General features: G+C 43.0%; 1 protein-coding gene across 1 annotated transcript in view; it reads right to left on the reverse strand.

The window, feature by feature from the left end:
• Nucleotides 1–17,572, reverse strand: part of LOC140235103 (high affinity choline transporter 1-like) — a 31,266-nt gene that overhangs the window by 11,388 nt on the left and 2,306 nt on the right. Inside the window, exons 2-4 of the mRNA XM_072315141.1 lie at nt 3,951–4,058; nt 2,106–2,261; nt 429–577 (exon numbers count right to left, since the gene is read on the reverse strand). Coding sequence (XP_072171242.1) covers nt 429–577; nt 2,106–2,261; nt 3,951–4,058 — 413 coding nt within the window. The remainder of the gene's footprint in view (nt 1–428; nt 578–2,105; nt 2,262–3,950; nt 4,059–17,572) is intronic.

A 17,572-nucleotide genomic window follows, 5' to 3' on the forward strand; every position in this document is an offset into this window, starting at 1 on the left:
CCAAAATGCCAATCTCATCATAACGATTTTGTGTAGCTCTATCTGGTCAGCTCACACCGTGAATCGATTAATAATAAACAATATTTTTATAACATGCACAATACGTTTAAAACATCCGCTTAACGAATTACGTGTTAATTGAGGTTAACACACAGTTTTATATGAGACAACACCGAACCGCCGGATTTTTAAGCCGAACTGTTTCGCACTTAAAGGCAATCAGATGATAATTGTTTTGTTTTTTCTGATCATCGAGTCTTCTCCAAGTATTAAGACATATACAACCTACAGTACTAGGAAAACTTTCTGAAAGTTCCGCACTTCATTAGTGATGATTGTTCTTTGATCTGAATTTGTTGACAGTAATCAACGCAAGAGTCCAGTCCAGAACAAGAAGTTAAAACGATCACTCCATGGTTCAACCTTACCAGTCCGAAAAAGATGACGGTGAGTTGAGCAATGTCCGTGTAGGCCACGGAGTAGAGACCGCCGACAAAAGTGTAGAGAGTAGCAACACACGCGGAGATGATCACCGATAAGTATCGATCAATATTGAGAATGACGCTCATCGTGGAACCTATGGGGAGGGAGGCAGACATACCGAGTTGTTGTTGCTTCTAGGGAGTCTTCAGGCTGTTGCTTGGGGGTCATTAGGGCATCTGTAGCAGAATATCATTTTTGTTATCCCACCAATCATTCCAATTGGTGTTATATATCTAGGCTTCGATCACCTCCCGTGTTCCCACGAATATCCATATTATAGTGTACTACTTGTTGCGGATGAGAATTGCTGGTGATGAAGTAATTCGGTATTTTTATTGTTTGTTTGTTATAATAGATTTTGACATCTTGACATCAAATGTATCAAGATCCAGGCAAGCGGTTTAATTTCCCTTGGTAATCACAAAGCCTAAAGGTCACATTTTGTAACTCCAAAAAGTCAGAGTATAAATTCCATGTTCGACTGTTCTGCCAGGAGCATTGGAATGTGGTGTGGTGGCTAAGGCCTAGTATAGTTATAGACCAAATCATATAGAGTCGAACCCTGCTAGTTCAAATTGTACAAGGTATTCTATTCACGATGTGTATAGAGCTAGGCCAATGTGAATACAAAATTAATGAATACTATTACCTGGCAATGCTTCTGTAAAAGTAATGAAAGTGATCGCTTCTAGCGAGCACGGCGAGCATTGAAGATGTTACCGTGGGTAAATCAGACTAGTTTATCATACTTTTGTAATGCATGTACTATCACTAATATTTCGATTTCGTTATCATTGTTCAAACTCTCATTCTTATCACTGTCGTCGTCTTCGTTTCGTTGCCTTATCACTATACAGTATGCCCCCCCCCCCAATAAAAAGTATATATACATGTATATATATATATATATATATATATATATATATATATATATAGTGTGAGAGATAGTTCCCTGGGTCCCGAACGTGCGCGGTGCCTCATTGTTGGTTGCATATATATCAAGAAATTGGACTGTGGCGGGACGAGGCAGGACGTAGGTCCTGACGAAGGCCTAATGACGGGCCGAAAGCTTGACAAATGAAAGGGAGACTAAGATCGAGAGCAACGTCCCGCCTCAGTCCAATTTCTTTCAATATATATATATATATATATATATATGCGATGCGACCCTCCGCAACCATAACTTTAAAAGTAGTGAATCATGCAGTCCAAAATAATACAAAATCAGGGTGTGAAACTATAACTTATTAACCACATCTTATCATACGGAAAATCCCTTCCGATTTGCTTCAGTGGTCAAAGAGAAATATGAGTATGTTTGCAGAGCATGTCAGCAATCCCTTCACTCCAAGTTTTGTCCACTGTGTTCACAGTTCCAAGAGCATCCTATAGTGCTGCACCCTGGAAGAAACAGACCCATGACATGCTTTACAACGATCCACATTTCTCTGTGACCACTCAACCAAACTGAATGAGGTTTTCTTCAAAATGTAAGGAGGAAGTCATAGTTTCATTCCCTAAAATAGCATTCAGATTGTTTCATAATTTTGAAAGTTATCTATGCAAAAATCCGATTGTATTTTTTTTGGGGGGGGGGGGGGCATATACTGTATCTCACTAACCCAGGGCAGTAAGGATGGTTGCACACCAAAGCAGCTCGCCCATCAGGGCCGAGATGAAGAGGATGCCGCCCATCTTGGCGCCGTACTTGATAGAGAATGGGTCGATCATTGTGACGTAATTGGCAGCTCGCATCTTCTCAGCAAAGAAGAACGCATCTTGGGGGAAAGAGTGTTGGAGAAATTCAATTCAATTCAATTCAATTCAATTCAGTTCGATTCAATTCAATTCAATTCGATTCAACTCAATTCAATTCAATTCAATTCACTTCAGTTCAATTCAGTTCAGTTCAGTTCGATTTAATTCAATTCAATTCGTTCTATTCTATTCTATTCTATATTCTATTCTATTTTCTTTTCTTTTTCCACAGAACATCACATATTGAAAGAAGAAAATTAGAAATGATCTTGAGTACACAATGGCTGACTGTTATGTACAATAAAATTAGAGGTAATCTACGAATTGAAAGCAAACAGCCATGTAGCTTCAAGCGAAACTTGTTGCATTATCCATGCTCTGATCAGGAGGATAATGAAGAGAAAACAAAATGTCGTCACCTTGTCTTGGTAAAGATGTTTGTTTTTTTCTCGAAAATTATTTTTATGATGGTGAATATACAAAGTTGCCTTCGGTATCTTTCTTTGAAGGTTGTCATTCAAATCAAACTTTACCTATGATTGGGTTTCTGAATATGTTATGTTTTCTTCCGTTCAAAAATGATACACTGTGCACAATTCGATCGTTTTTGCTGTTCACTTTTTCATTTGTCAATTTCATAACTTGCAGTCAAATAGAGGAACTGAGTGAAATGAAATCAAAACCAGAGCCTACTTTAAAGGAAGAGACCTTGCATTGTACTTCACGTCCTGAAGGTAGATAAGATTTATTTAACGTGAATCATGATTTAAGGAGAATTCAAGCAGTGGGAATGGCGCACAAACAATATCATCTTGGAAATGAATGCGCCTCAAAGAACATTACCTCCCTGAATTACCTAAATCACCTATGATGCCGCTCAGTAAGTCAAATACTAAGTATTTGTAGAGGGTCATGCAACAGATCCAATCCTGAGCCTAAGGAGTTCCATGTGACATATCCGCGAGGTGGTCAATTTATGCAATCTGGGGGTGTTTCATCAAGTTAGTCAGCGCTGACAAGTTGTCAGTCTCTGACAATAACCATAGTTACAGTCAGTGACCAGAGCATCTCAGCCAATCAGAACCAAGGATTTTGCTGAAATTGTCAGAGACTGACAACTTGTTAGCACTGACTAAATTGATGAAACACCCCGCTAGATTAAATTTGTAATGTTTCTGTTTCCAGTGATCATTGGCCTTAGACTTGAAGGCGTTGACTGATGTTGCCTCGACAACTTCCGCGCGATTAGTTTAACATCTTACTAGTTGGATACCTTACATCCTCAATACAACGTACACGGAAATCTTACTGCAAGATTAAATGAACATCAAACTTTTTTTTCAGCGAAGATAGATATGGGACACGAAACAAGAAAACGATTATGTTTTAAAGGTCATCTATTTTAAGGAAGATCAGAGCAAAATTCTCTTGCCAAAGGGAAAGTTTTGTTATTCAAAATATATTCATATCTCGTGTCATCATGAGGAAGAAGGTAAGGGTACGGAGGCAGAGAGAAGTTGAAACAAGATATGACCTATGACCTATGTCTCATATTTTGTTTCTGTCTTTTTTGCGTGTCTTTATCCTATGCTATCACACCCACTTACGAATCTAACGGACACATTTCTGTCACGGCTGATAAAAAAATACAACTGTATGACACGACCGAGCGCTGCGGATTTTGTCTTTTCCCAGATCCCTGGTCTTACCGACAACAAAGCTGAGACTGAAACCCCACGGAGCCTGGGCCCACAGGAGACCGGAAGTGTACACCACTTCTGCTGTACCGTTGACGAATCCTCCTCCCACCCATGTTGCTATACGTGACGAATGTTTGATGAAAAAACAAAAAGATGCAAATCAGTATCAAATGATTAAACACCAACACTGTAGATGTAACATTTTAGTCCATAAATTCAGACACTCAATGGTTAATTAGATTTGTGCAGTATAACATGAGGATCAGGCGTGATCCTCTTATCTATACGAGGTACATCGACCACCTATCTGTTATAGTATGCTATTATATCCCTATAATTGCCCTAACGTCGAACAAAAACTTTTACACTGAAAGCCTACCTTACACCGCCCGTGCTCCCCAGGCCGCGCGCACGTACGCACGTAACCCGTCACGCGCCATGACTCTTCCTCCAGTTCCACATAACCAGGTCACCCGCAACGAGGACACAAAGTCAAGTCGCGCCGCGAGGCGAGGGGAAGGAGGGGGGACACAGATAGGTGGTCGATGTACCTCGTAGATAAGAGGATCACGCCTGATCCTCATGATCTACATCAGTACATCCGACCACCTATCTGTTATAGTATGCTAGACCGACACGGACTAACAAGGGAGGCTTGGCTGTAAGGCGGTGTAATCAACGGGACTGCGCCGCTGACAGAAGAGCTGCCCTAGAGAAGGAGGGCACTGCAGCGGGAACGTCTCTAAGATAAAAAGAAATGGGAGAATTGGGAGAACGCCAATAGGCTGCTTTTTGGATCTCCTCGACCGACACTCCCGTGAATAGGGCCCAGGAAGTGCTAATCCCTCTAGTGTCATGCGCGCGGGGCGCTACGCCCGGGGAGAGAGCCTCTGGGCCAACCGCTTTGATAGCGGCCACAATCCACTTCGATATGGTGTCCTTAGAGGCTGGAGAGAAGGGCTCCTTCGTAACTACGAAAAGTTGATCCCGGAGCGTCGGTCTTTGGTACGGGCCCAGTAATATTTAAGCGCCCGCACCGGACACCAAACTTTATCCTCTGCAATAGAGGAATGAGCGGCCAGAGGTTGGATGAAGATCTCAACCGGACTGGAAATTGCCGTATGATTCTTGGCCGCGAACGAAGGGTTAGGGATTAGACGCACACCAGCCCGTTCCCAACGTATGTGGCCCTGTAGGGTAGGCAGGGCGTGAAGCGCACTACGGCGCTGCCCGGAAGCGATAGCCAAAAGAAAAACTGTCTGGATGGTTAAATCCCTAAGGGAGGCTTCGGCTAAGGGCTCGAAAGGCGACCTGGCAAGAGCCTCCAGCACACGAGGAAGGCTCTAGGATGGGAGCAATCTCCTCGACGGGGAGCGTTCCAAGAAGAAGGCGCGGACTAAGCCAGAGAGGGAAGGGGCAGTAGAAATACTGCACCCATCCGCAAAACCGGTATGCACTGCCGCGATGGCAGAGCGATAACCACGAATGGTAGAGATGGTTAAACCCTTGTTGAAAAGGGAAACCAAAAAATCCGCCACATCTCTCAAAGGGGCCGAACGGGGATCCACCCCGTGAGATTGGCACCAGGAATAGTATCCAGCCAAACGGGAATTGTAAGCCTCCCGGGTGGATTCCCTCCAGCTGCGGGCAACGAGTGAAGCAGCTCGTTCTGACAAGCCCGCCTGAGTTCAGGATTCCCTGATAAGGGCCAGGCAATCAGGTGGAGCGAGCTCGGTCTGGGATGCAGAGCTCCCGACACTGGCTGCGCTATTAGGTCTGGGCGAGCGAAAAGGAGCCTCGGGCTTCCCACTAGCAGGTTCGTGAGCTCTAGAAACCATGACCTCCTTGCCACCAGGGGGCTATGAGGATGTTCGCCTGGTCCCGTCTTATCTTCCGCAGGACGCGGGGAATGAGGGGAAAGGGTGGGAATGCATAGCCTCTGAATCCCTTCCACTGGAGGGAGAAGGCGTCCAGCCGCCAGGCTGCGGGGTCCTGCACTCTCGTGCAGTACCTGGGTAGCTGAGCATTCAGCTCCGAGGCGAAGAGATCCACCTCCAGCGGTGGCATCTGGTTCACCAGTAGGTTCATGATTTGCGGGTTGAGTCTCCACTTGGAGGGGAGGACCCGGCCCCGGGACAGAAAGTCCGCAATGAGGTTGTCCCTGCCTAGTATATACGAGGCAATGGGAAAGATCCTCCTGCGTCTGCACCATCTCCACAGTGTGGCAGCGAGGGCGTTCGAGCGTGTGGAGTGCGTGCCCCCCTGTTTGTTGATGTACGCCGCCACTGTGACATTGTCCGTGCGAATCAACACAGCCTGGCCCTGAAGTAGGGGCAAGAAGTGGTGGAGGGTCAGGATAACCGCTTGGAACTCCAGCACATTGATGTGGGGGAGGGTAGCCGAAAGGCACCAGTCCCCATAGGCATGGAGCCCCTGACAGTGTCCGCCCAAACCCTTGAGGGAGGCGTCGCGGTAGTCACCGTGAGCGTGGGTTGTGGGGGCTGCAGGGGGTTGCCCGTGCTCAGAAACTCCGGGCAACACCACCGCCTGAACAGCAGGCGGGTGGCCGGGGGCAGGGGGACCATTTTCGTCAAGGGGTCCCGTGATGGGTGGAAATGATTGAGCAGATGGATCTGCAGAGGACGCATGTGTAGCCAACAGTCGACCAGGCTCGCCAGATACCCCAGGAACTGAAGGAAAGATCTGGCAGGGACCTGCCGCTGCCGTCTGATGCGGCGGGCGGCGGATATGATCGTAGTCACCCGAGCTCTGGGGCGCGCCAGCTGACGGGGGAAGTCGATCACCACACCCAGGAAGGTTGGACATTGTGTGGGCACGAGCTCCAACTTCTCCCAATTTATAAGAAACCCGAGTGACTGCACTGTTCTCAGCAGGTACGACAACTGGTGAGAGAGCAGAGTCTGGGAGCTGGCTGCTAACAGCCAATCGTCGAGGTAGCAAAATACCCTCAGGCCTTGTTGCCTGAGAAAGGCCGCTACACACGAAACGAGCCTGGTGAAGAGGCGTGGTGCGGGTTTCAGACTGAAAGGCAGGGCGCGGAAACAGAACACGTTCCCCCCGAAGGAGAAGCCCAGCAGGTCCCTGGATGCTGATACTATCGGGGCGTGGAGGTAAGCATCCTTGAGATCTATGGACACTGTCCAGTCTCCTGGTCTGAGACAAGGAAGTATGGACGCCGTAAGGGAGAGGTGAGCTCGATGGAGAAGCCACCGCCTACAATGGAGAGCACGAAGGTGTCGTCCGTAATGGCCGCCCAGGCCGGCTAGAAGGCCTGAAGGCGGCCGCCTACCTCTGCTGGGGGGGGGGCCTGAAGCGCTCGGGGCAAGGAGTCAAAAGCCGCCGCAGCCCTTGGCGGCCGGGCGGGTTGATCCTCGCTGTCTGTCTCTACCCCTGTGACTGCAGCGACCGCGGCCGGAGCGGCGGGACGGCTTAGGGGGAGGCATGATGACCGTTACGCGGGGGGGGGTGCCGCCGCCGGGCGAGCTGCCCCGCGGTGTCGGGGGGCTCGTGGCTGGACGGATCTGAGCTGTGTGGCCAATTCACGGGCCTGTTGGCACCTTGCTAACTCATCCCTGATCCGAGGGGCAAACTGTCCTGAGAACAGAAAGGAGGCCTCGCGGGGCATATGTCAGCGGTCAGCTGAACCCACTGTCTTGCCGAAAAACCCAGTGCTTCTAGTGCCAGGTTCCTGCGACGACGAGTCGTGTACAAGGCTGCACGGGTGGATTGTTTCCAGAGCTGCTCTGAGATCGACATGAGCAGTGCATCAAGCAACTGCCTGTCCTCCGGGGAGACCCGCAGGTCGTCCCCCTGCACAGCCAGATTGGTCAGAGCACCCGCATAAGCTGCCAGACGCATAGTGGACCTGGCCAAGATGGACATATGCGTCCACCTCTTATCCTCCTCTAAGAAGGTACGCCTGCGGAGGGGGTAGACCTTCCCAACGTAATCGCCCAGAGCAAGCAGCTCGGGGGGTAGCGTCTCAGGGGACAGAAAACGGGCCATGTCGCCCGGTTGAAAAATGAACGCTCTCCTCAAACCAGGGGGGCCACCCCTGGGGGACGGTTCACGAGCGATGTGCCCGTACTCATCTTTGAAGTCAGCCGTGAGGGGAATGCCGGGTTGAGTACCCGATCCCCCCCGGAAGAGCCGGGACGCCTGTGGTTGCTGTTCCGCAGGGTCCGGGCGGACCGTATAAAACTCCTCCAGGTAGCGGAGGAGCAAGGCTTCCGCCTCCTCACTGAGGTGTTTCAACCCAGGCGGGGCCTCAGTGTCAATCAGGGAGGCCGCCGCCGAGGAGGTGGACATAGATTCCCACTCCGAAGAGGGGTCAGACTCGGAGGTAGGGACCCCGAACTGATCAGAGGGGAGGGGCGGGAAAGGGGGAGGCGCCAGTGCTGGGGAGAAACTCTCTGCTGGCAGTGCACTATCACCCATCAAGGTTCGGGCCGCCAGGCCCGAGGAAGGGCGGGGGGGCTGAGGGGGCGGCAAGGGTAGACCAACCGAGGGGATGGTAGCCGTCGGAGCCAGACTGGCAGCGGCCGGGACCGGGTGGTGCAGTCGATGGCTCTCCGCCTGGGTCAGGACAGTTTCCTCCCCAGGTGGAGCCCCCAACGCTGCGGGAGCACGGCTCGTACCGGCTATGAGCTCCCTGCGTGGCGGCGGCGGGGCCGTGGGCACTGAAGAGGCAGTGGTCGAGTCGGCCGGAAGGCCAGGGAGCGACCAGCCTTGGCTCTCTGCGAAGCGGCTGAAAACCTCAAAGAGTTCAGCTTCGCTGGGCTGAGCCTCAGGAGCCTTCTTTTTCTTGTAGGTAGGCTAAGACGAGAAAGGGGGAAAAAACCCGCCAGAGCGTGGCGAGATCCGAGGCGCGGTGCACACACCACACTAACGTATGGGGCAGCACGAAGCAAAACCACCGAGGTTTGGAGCGAAAGAAAAATCGCGATTTTACCCCTTTCTCGGTAACAAATAATGACAAAATGATCTGCTAATGTGAAACAACAATCAAGGAGTAAAAATAAGGAAAGATTTTGCCTGATTGTTGGAGGATTCCGCCGATGTGGTCGGATTTTCACTAGCGATCTCAGGTATACGTCCGAACGTGTTGGAGGGCGAACGGGAAAGAGGAAGAGTCATGGCGGGTGACGGGTTACGTGCGTACGTGCGCGCGGCCTGGGGGACACGGGCGGTGTAAGGTAGGCTTTCAGTGTAAAAGTTTTTGTTCGACGTTAGGGCAATTATAGGGATATAATAGCATACTATAACAGATAGGTGGTCGGATGTACTGATGTAGATCTTACTCATTAATGCACATCGATTCAATCATTAATCTATTCATTAATCCAGTCATATTGATTCATCGTTGATGATCTCATTGCAAACAGCTTTTTAGGGAGCACATAATATAATGTAGAATAACATTATGTTCTTTTGGTTCAGTGTAAGAACATAAGGTGAGATAATTATACCATTGAGCAGTCTTTGTGAGTAACAGAACCCTTCTTGTTCGTGCGAACTATAGATCTAGCAGCTGTAATTAGATTGGACCAACCTGAACCAAATCACTTTTTTGTATCGGAGTTACTAGAAAGTTTTTATTAAACAATAAGATATATAAGCCTGTCATAAACTACATGTAGGTGTGTTTGATGAGGGCGAATCCTCTAGGCCCTATGGATACAAAATTAGTAGGCCGCTACACCTAATCTGGCGGCTGGACACGCTTTCGTTTGAATTTAGGGGACTGCACTTTTGTTTCAGCGTATAGATTCATGAAATGCATATAAACATTTATCAATTCAATTTTTTTTTACTTTCATCGAACAAAAGGCGATACATTACACAAAGCATACAAGCAAAAAGTAAAGAAATAGACACTGTAAACAAAAGTACTAAATGTATGTGCTAATGAGTAAGTAATAATGTGAAACAAATAATGCATCCTACTCTCTACAAAAATCGAGCGAAAATATTCACTCTTTAAGGAGTGAATACAAAAAAGAGTTAATTTTGAGTGAAAATGTTCATTTTCACTCATTTTGGAGTGACTTCAGGGATCACTCGAAGATTTTGGAGTGATCCCTGAGGTCACTCTAAAACGAGTGAAAATGAACATTTTCACTCAAAATTCACTCCAATTTCACTTTAAATTCACTCTTTTTTGCATTAACTCCTCAAAGAGTGAATATTTTCACTCGATTTTTTTTAGAGAGTATGATACTTGCAGAAATAACATTAATGTCATGGATGCAGAAAGGACATTAAGAAGTGAATAAAGCGATGGAAAAGAGTGATCCACTAAAAAGCACATAATTATGATAATCAAATATATTAAAACATATAAAATAACGAGTTGGTGACAAAACCGTAGCCTTTCTTCAGAAAGGTGTCTGAATTTATCTTGAGAACTTCCGAGCTGGCCTCCCTGAGACCTTCACTGCAAAAAGTCCGGTGTTAAATATGAAACACCGAGCTGGTGTTAAATTTTCGGTGCTCGTTTTTGGTGTTAAATTAACACCTCCTGGTGTCACTTCAATGTATGAAAATTTTTTTGACTAGTTTCTTGGTTACTGTTTTTCTTGTTGATTTTGAACTTTAACAAAACGATCAAGAACTTTCCGATAAAGTACTTGATTTTGGAAAAAATGGTGTGAAAACACTTACACCACAGTAACACCAGTTGGTGTGGTCCCTTATTGAAGCTGGGCGGGTGTTATACAATTGAAATTAACACCAGCAATATCAACTCAACACCATGTGGTGTCAATGTTGAATTAACACCAACGCAGTGTCAGAATATCACCAGCTAACCTTACAGTGTCAAATTAACACCACGAAGTGCTAGGTGAACACTTTTCAACACCATCACAAAATACTTTCGACACCTGTCGGTGTGGTCCTCTATTGACACTTGATCGGTGTTAGATTTAACACCCGTGGTGTTAAATCTAACACCGATGTTTTTACAGTGTTTAATAAACGCTGGACGTTTGATAATATTTTGGTGAAACACACTGATTCTATCTTTCAAAACACACGTTAGTGGAGTTAACCAAAGAACCAGTTTTATAAGTTTTCAATTTTTTTCGTTTCATTTTGTATGCCAGGTCTGATATGCTTTATTATGTAGTTCTCAAATTATATAAAAAGATATTTCGTGCCTTACAAGCAAAATGTGTCACATAGTCACATGTATACAGTATGCCGTAGAAAATTTATAAGTACATGTATACATAATGTTTACAATTCACTGAATCCATGTAATGTGTAGGGTTATCTCCCCTTTCAAGAGATATCGCGGTTTTAATATTTGATATCGAACGAAAATTTAAGACAAATCGTTATTGAGGACTTAACTTTTCTCACAATATTCATCTATTTATATATTATGTTTGTTTATTCGCTCACACATTTATCAATTCATTTATTTGCTTATTCATTTCGATCTATATGCCAGGAATGGGATCTCTTTCTTCATTGCTGGTTTTCAAGGGGTTCCTATATGAATTTAAAAAAAAAAACAACAACAACAAAACCACTATTATTTAAGACGGAACTATACTTTTACAGGAAGATATAGTGAAAGAAAGCACAAAATAATAAATATATAACATTAAAAATACAAATGTGGCATAATGACATTGATAGGAGGAAAGAATCGTATCTTTCTCAAACAGTGTACCTGAGATGTAGCAATACAAATGATATACATTGTAAATATCGACTTTTCATCAAGTGCTATCAAATCTGTGAAGTATCACACTTAAGACAGCTGTTAAATGGATTTAGAAGAAACTGTTAAATAACAAGCAGACATAATATGGCATAAAGGATCCATTCCAGTTTACAAGCCATGAAATAAAACAAAACAATACAAACTAATCACACTCAGTAAATCATTATCAGTTAAAAACAATAATGATTGGTTCAAGGAGAAGAGTGGTAAAAAATAAATCATATGATCATTATTGTATTACTTTGAGTTCGGTAAATATTTTTCACTTTATCTCTCACCCCGCATGTTCATTACTAATGATACGCAAAAGGGTATTATGATATCTCAAACCAGCACAATATTGACTATAAAATTTCGTCTCAACGTAAGAAAATACCCCAAAAGAAACATGGTGTGCCAGCCTGCATGCGTTTTTGCGCAGTGTGAGACATTCTTTTACACTTTGTGATGAATTCAATTATGAGGGCTACAGTACAAGCGAGACGGTGCAATTTTAATTGTCCATTCTCGTGTTTATATGTCCAGTGCGATCCTATTGTAAAACTCCTCCCTTTTCAAAATGTCAGAAGGTTGCAGGCTGTGTAAATAGATGTAAAGCCATTGAAGATTGTCTGGTTGTAATTGAGTAATTCATCAGGTATGTAATATCGTATGATGTGCGCACTTTTCACATAATATATGCGGCGCTCTGTCAGTTGGGTCAAAGGTTATTGAATCGGTTATTGAGACGGGGGGGGGGGGGTAGATCAAGAGTGGGAGCAACGCAGACAGTCCCCAGATGTAGTATTACACTAAGTTCAGCATTAAAACCCATTTGTGCTAATATCTTATTATTGACTGCTGATGAAAACAAATGACATGTTCAAATTTCAGTTCAGTCTTTCATATTTCTCCAAAAATGAGCAACACATCCTGGTAACACAAAGTACATATATGATATAACATGTACAAAAAGACAAACTCTTCATCTCGCGCAAGAAATACAAAGTACGTCTTTAAAGGACAAGTTCACCTTCATAATGATAAACATAAGGATTGAGAGAATGCAGAAATATTAGTAGAACACATCAGTGAAAGTTTGAGGAAAATTAGACAATCGATGCAAAAGTTATGAATTTTTAAAATTTCTGTGTTGGAACCGCTGGATGAGGAGATTACTAGGGCTCGTGATGTCATATGAGTACCAACAGTATAAAGAAAATGTAAAGAAAATTCAACATATTTTCACTTTTTTCGCATAAGGCCAAAAAAAAAAAAAATGTTTGTTTGCCCTTAATTGTCAAAACCCAAGAGGGTCGGTAGGTCGTTTTTTTTTTTGTTTTTTTTTTTTTGTTTTTTTTTTTTTTTTAATACAGGGTACCCTTTTTTCCATGTCAATGCACTCAAAACTCCACGAGATTCATTCAAATTTACGTCTTGCCAGTGCCCGGTACGCGAGGCAGAAACACTCACTGACAAACACATATAACGTTCATCTTTGTTAAATTTTGCAAACAGCTCAAAAAAAAAAGTACCTTCCAGTGAGATGCTGGCAACTGAACTCCAAACAGTTTTGGTGCCATGACAGCTGGTAACGGATGCTGCAAAAGTAGCCATCTTGTGAAGGGCTGCACACTAACCCATTTTTTCTGCCGGTCCGACCTGTCTCTGTCGGACCGGTAAATGCCCCGTTTTACCATTTTTTACAGGTCCGAACAGAAAATTTACCGGTCAAGAACGACAACATAAAAAACATTAAATGACTTGCAAACTTATTTTCTTGTTTTTTTATGGATGTAACCCCCCCCCCCCCCATGTACATTTTACAGATTAATTTTTTTTTTAAACTTGCATTATTTATTGCACAAGAAATTCAAAAATAAAGACAGGAAAAAATTAGAATGTTTGTTTGTGAATTAGTGTAAAATGATAATGAACAAAATCGGATTGTATCAAATGCGTTTGTGACTTTTTCTAAACATCAGCGCACGAACTTGCTGCGTAACCTGCTCTTGGTGGTCAGTTGGATTGCGATGATTTAATGAATTATTTTAGCTGTGATATTTTCTGATGCACGCGATACAAGGGGTTCTTTATTTTTCCCCCGATAATCTCTTCGCATTTGTGCCTGCGTTCTTGAAAGGTACACGACATGCAGGGCCGAATTCGCAATCCTTTTTGCGCCCATTTCCACCTCAAATATTAGCGGGATTGTGACGATTTCATAAATTACTTCGGATGTAATCTTTTGTGATGCACGCACCAGCTAGAATGGTTGAAAATGCGTTCTTTATTTTTCTCCCCATAATCTCTTCGCATTCCGTAAATGCGTTCTTAAAAGATATACGACACGGCCAAAAATCATGATTCTTTTTGCGCCTATTGTTTCCTCAAACTTCAACGGGATTGCGATGATTTTATGAATTATTATTCGGCTGTAATCTTTATGATGCACGGGCCAAAAGGGGTTGAAAATATGTCCTGTATTTTTCTCCCTATAATCTGTTCGTATTTCGTACATGCGTATACGACACGGCCGAATTTACGATCCATTTAGCGCCTATTTCTACATCAAATATCAGCGGAATTGCGTTATTTCGTTAATTATTTCGGCTGTAATCTTTTGTGTGTATTATTACATGCACCAGATGGGGTGAAAATGCGTTCTTTATTTTTCTCCCGATAATCTCTTCGCATTTGTGCATGCGTTTTCAAAACTATACACTGCATGCAGGGCCGAATTCGAGATTCTTTTTGCGCCTATTATTGTTTACTCAAATTTCAACGGGATTGCGAAATTTTCGTGAATTACTACTCGGCTGTAATCTATATGATGCAAGCGCCAAAAGGGGATGAAAATGTGTCCTTTATTTTTCTCCCGCTAATCTCTTCCCATAATTCGTACGGCGTTCTTAAAAGGTATACGACACGGCCGAATTCACGTTCCTTTTTGCTCCTATTTCTGCCTCAAATATCAGCGGGTTTGTGGCGATTTCATTAATTACTTCGGATGTAATCTTTTGTAATGCACGCACCAAAAGAGTAAAAATGTGTTTTTTATTTTTCTCCCGATAATCTCGTCGCATTTGTGCATGCGTTTTGATAACCAACACGGCATGCAGGACTGAATTCAAGATCCTTTTTGCGCCTATTATTTTCTCAAATTTCAACGGAATTGCGTTGATTTCATGAATTTTTATTCGGCTGTAATCTTTTATGATGCACGTACCAAATGTGTGTTTTATTTTTTTTTTCTCCTCTATAATCTCTTCGCATTTCGTACATGAGCTTTTGAAAGGTGTACGACGCGGCCGGCCGAATTCATGATCCTTTTTGGGACGATTTCTACCTCAAATATGTAAGCGGGACTGCGATGATTTCATGATTTTTTTTTTCTCCCTAGTATTATCTCTTCACATTTTGTGCATGCGTTCTTAAAAAGTACACGGAAGGGCCGATTTCGTGATCCTTTTTGCGCCTATCTTCATTGTGAGATCATTCTGAATGAATGAAAATATTCATTTGTGAAATGACTGTGTAAAATGAAACTGAACGCAATCAGATCCATTTACTGTATCGCTGAATATCGAATATGTTTTTACTTTTCTAAAAATCGACACAAGTAAATTAGTTCTAACATGTCAACTGCGACGCTGCTGCGAAGCCGGGATCGGATCGTGAGTAAAATGACCCAGAAATGCGTGCGCTTCTAATTCTATCAATGCTTCTTGTCTGGCATGACCGCCGATCGCAAGCAAACGAAAAGCAGTTACACTGTACATGCTTTGCATGTATTGCATGGCATGGCAGTGTGTGAGCAGCGCCAATGCGCAAGCTAGCGCGAATAACTGTTCGCCAGTGTGCAGCCCTGTACTAAGTGCATGTATACATGCATTGATTGGATTTCGTGCGCGTGCACGCATGTGAGCCAAAAAGGTAGCTACATTGTAGCATGCAATAATGCATGCTATAAAACGTAGTCTGTGGACCCGCGCGGCCCGAACACAATTACGACGGGTCGATGAGATGAAAAAAAACAAACATTTTTAGACTTTTTTTTATTCTTTCTCTAGCTTAAAATGGATAATTTTGGGTTTAAAACCATCCACAAATTTGTAGAAGATGAAATTTGTGGAAAAAAATAAACGTGAAAAAGCAAAAAAAAAAAAAAAAAAAAAAAAAACGCGACCCGAAATTTCCGTGATTTTCGGTCGGTCGCGAAGGGCAAACAAACCATTTTTTTTTTTTGGCCTAATAAAAGAGCACTTGACTTGCCTCTTTCTAAAGGCAATGGGAATAATATTGCCCATAACAAGGGAATGTGTACTTTTTTCAAAAGATGAAATTTTGTGAAATTCTCTTTATATTTTCCTTATATTGTTGTACGTGGCATGTGACATCATACACTGCAGTAGTCTTCTCATCCCGAGCGGTGACTGCACAAAATCTTCAAAAATTCATAACTTTTGAACGGATTGTCCGATTTTCCTTAAACTTTCAATGATGTGTTCTACTAATATTGCTACATTCTCTCAATCCTTATGTTAATGAAGGTGAACTTGTCCTTTAATGGTCACACCACATAATATTGTAGATGTCAAAGCGCACAAACAGATGCATGAAGGAAACCTTATGCTATTCACACCGCTGCTAACAAAGTTGCTCCAGAGCAAAACGCGATATAATGTAACATTGTGATGTTATTTTGAATTAGTATTTTTTAACTTTAAACTAAATACTGTCAACGATCACATTCTCCTATATCATCAGCGTCATAATTATAGGCCTATCATATCAACTATCGAATGCTCCAACGTTGCACAGATTGATATTTCATATATATTTCATATATACGTTATATTGCATACCGTAGTTTTTTTTTTTCCGAGTGATCCACGTCCTACAAGATCAGCTTTTTAGTGGATCACTCCTTTTCATTGCTTTATTCATAATGTTTTAGTTACAATTGCAAAATGTGCATTGTTATTTTTTCCCAACATCATCATTCGTGCATATTGATGTTTTGCATCAGACTAATATTCATTATTTCTCCTTCTTTCAAATCGTTTAACGATTGAATTCGTATGTTTTGTGTTGTACAATGCACTTACTTTTTATTGATGGAAATACAGTTGAATTGAATTAAATTTGATATTACAGAATGTATTATAATATATATATATATATATATATATATATTTATATATATATGAGAGACAACATTTCCTTACTCGTAAGTTGGATGTCGATATTATAAAAGTGAGATTAACAGAATGTATGACTTTACTGATGTATTATGAATATACCAAATATTATGTATTCATATACCAGGTATTCATGGAGATAGGTGTATACACGTGCTTGTCTATGCAACTCTATCCAGACGCCCATAAACTGCTACGATATCTGAATCACCTATCTTTATTGGTCTATGATTTATATGCATCATCTATATACATTCCTTTATTACCAATTTCTGTTGAGATTCTGACTTGTTATTGTGTCGTTTATTGAACCACATCTGCAATTAAAGCCGGCAAAGAATAAAAGCTTTGGAAGATTAAAAAGTGCGGAAAAAAGAGATATATGATACGTGACCTGATATCGCCCTTTAGCCCGCAATTTCCCTCTCGTTAATCCCAAAAGGAAATAAGGTTTGCTAGTACGCATTTCTTCTTTTTCTTTTTGGATAAACGAACCTTCGGAAGAACGAAAATAACCTTATTATATTCGAATTACCGAATCTTTGGAATGACGCCACAAAATGTTCGGATTATTGAACCCCATTTGAATTTCGCAGTAGCGAACATGGAGGTACACTTAATTCGTGTGTTTCGGAATAAAGAACCTTATCTAATTTCAGTTGAACGAAACCTCGGAAAAGTGAACATCTGTC

The sequence above is a fragment of the Diadema setosum genome, chromosome 11 (genome assembly GCF_964275005.1).
Source record: "Diadema setosum chromosome 11, eeDiaSeto1, whole genome shotgun sequence".
NCBI lineage: Eukaryota > Metazoa > Echinodermata > Echinoidea > Diadematoida > Diadematidae > Diadema > Diadema setosum.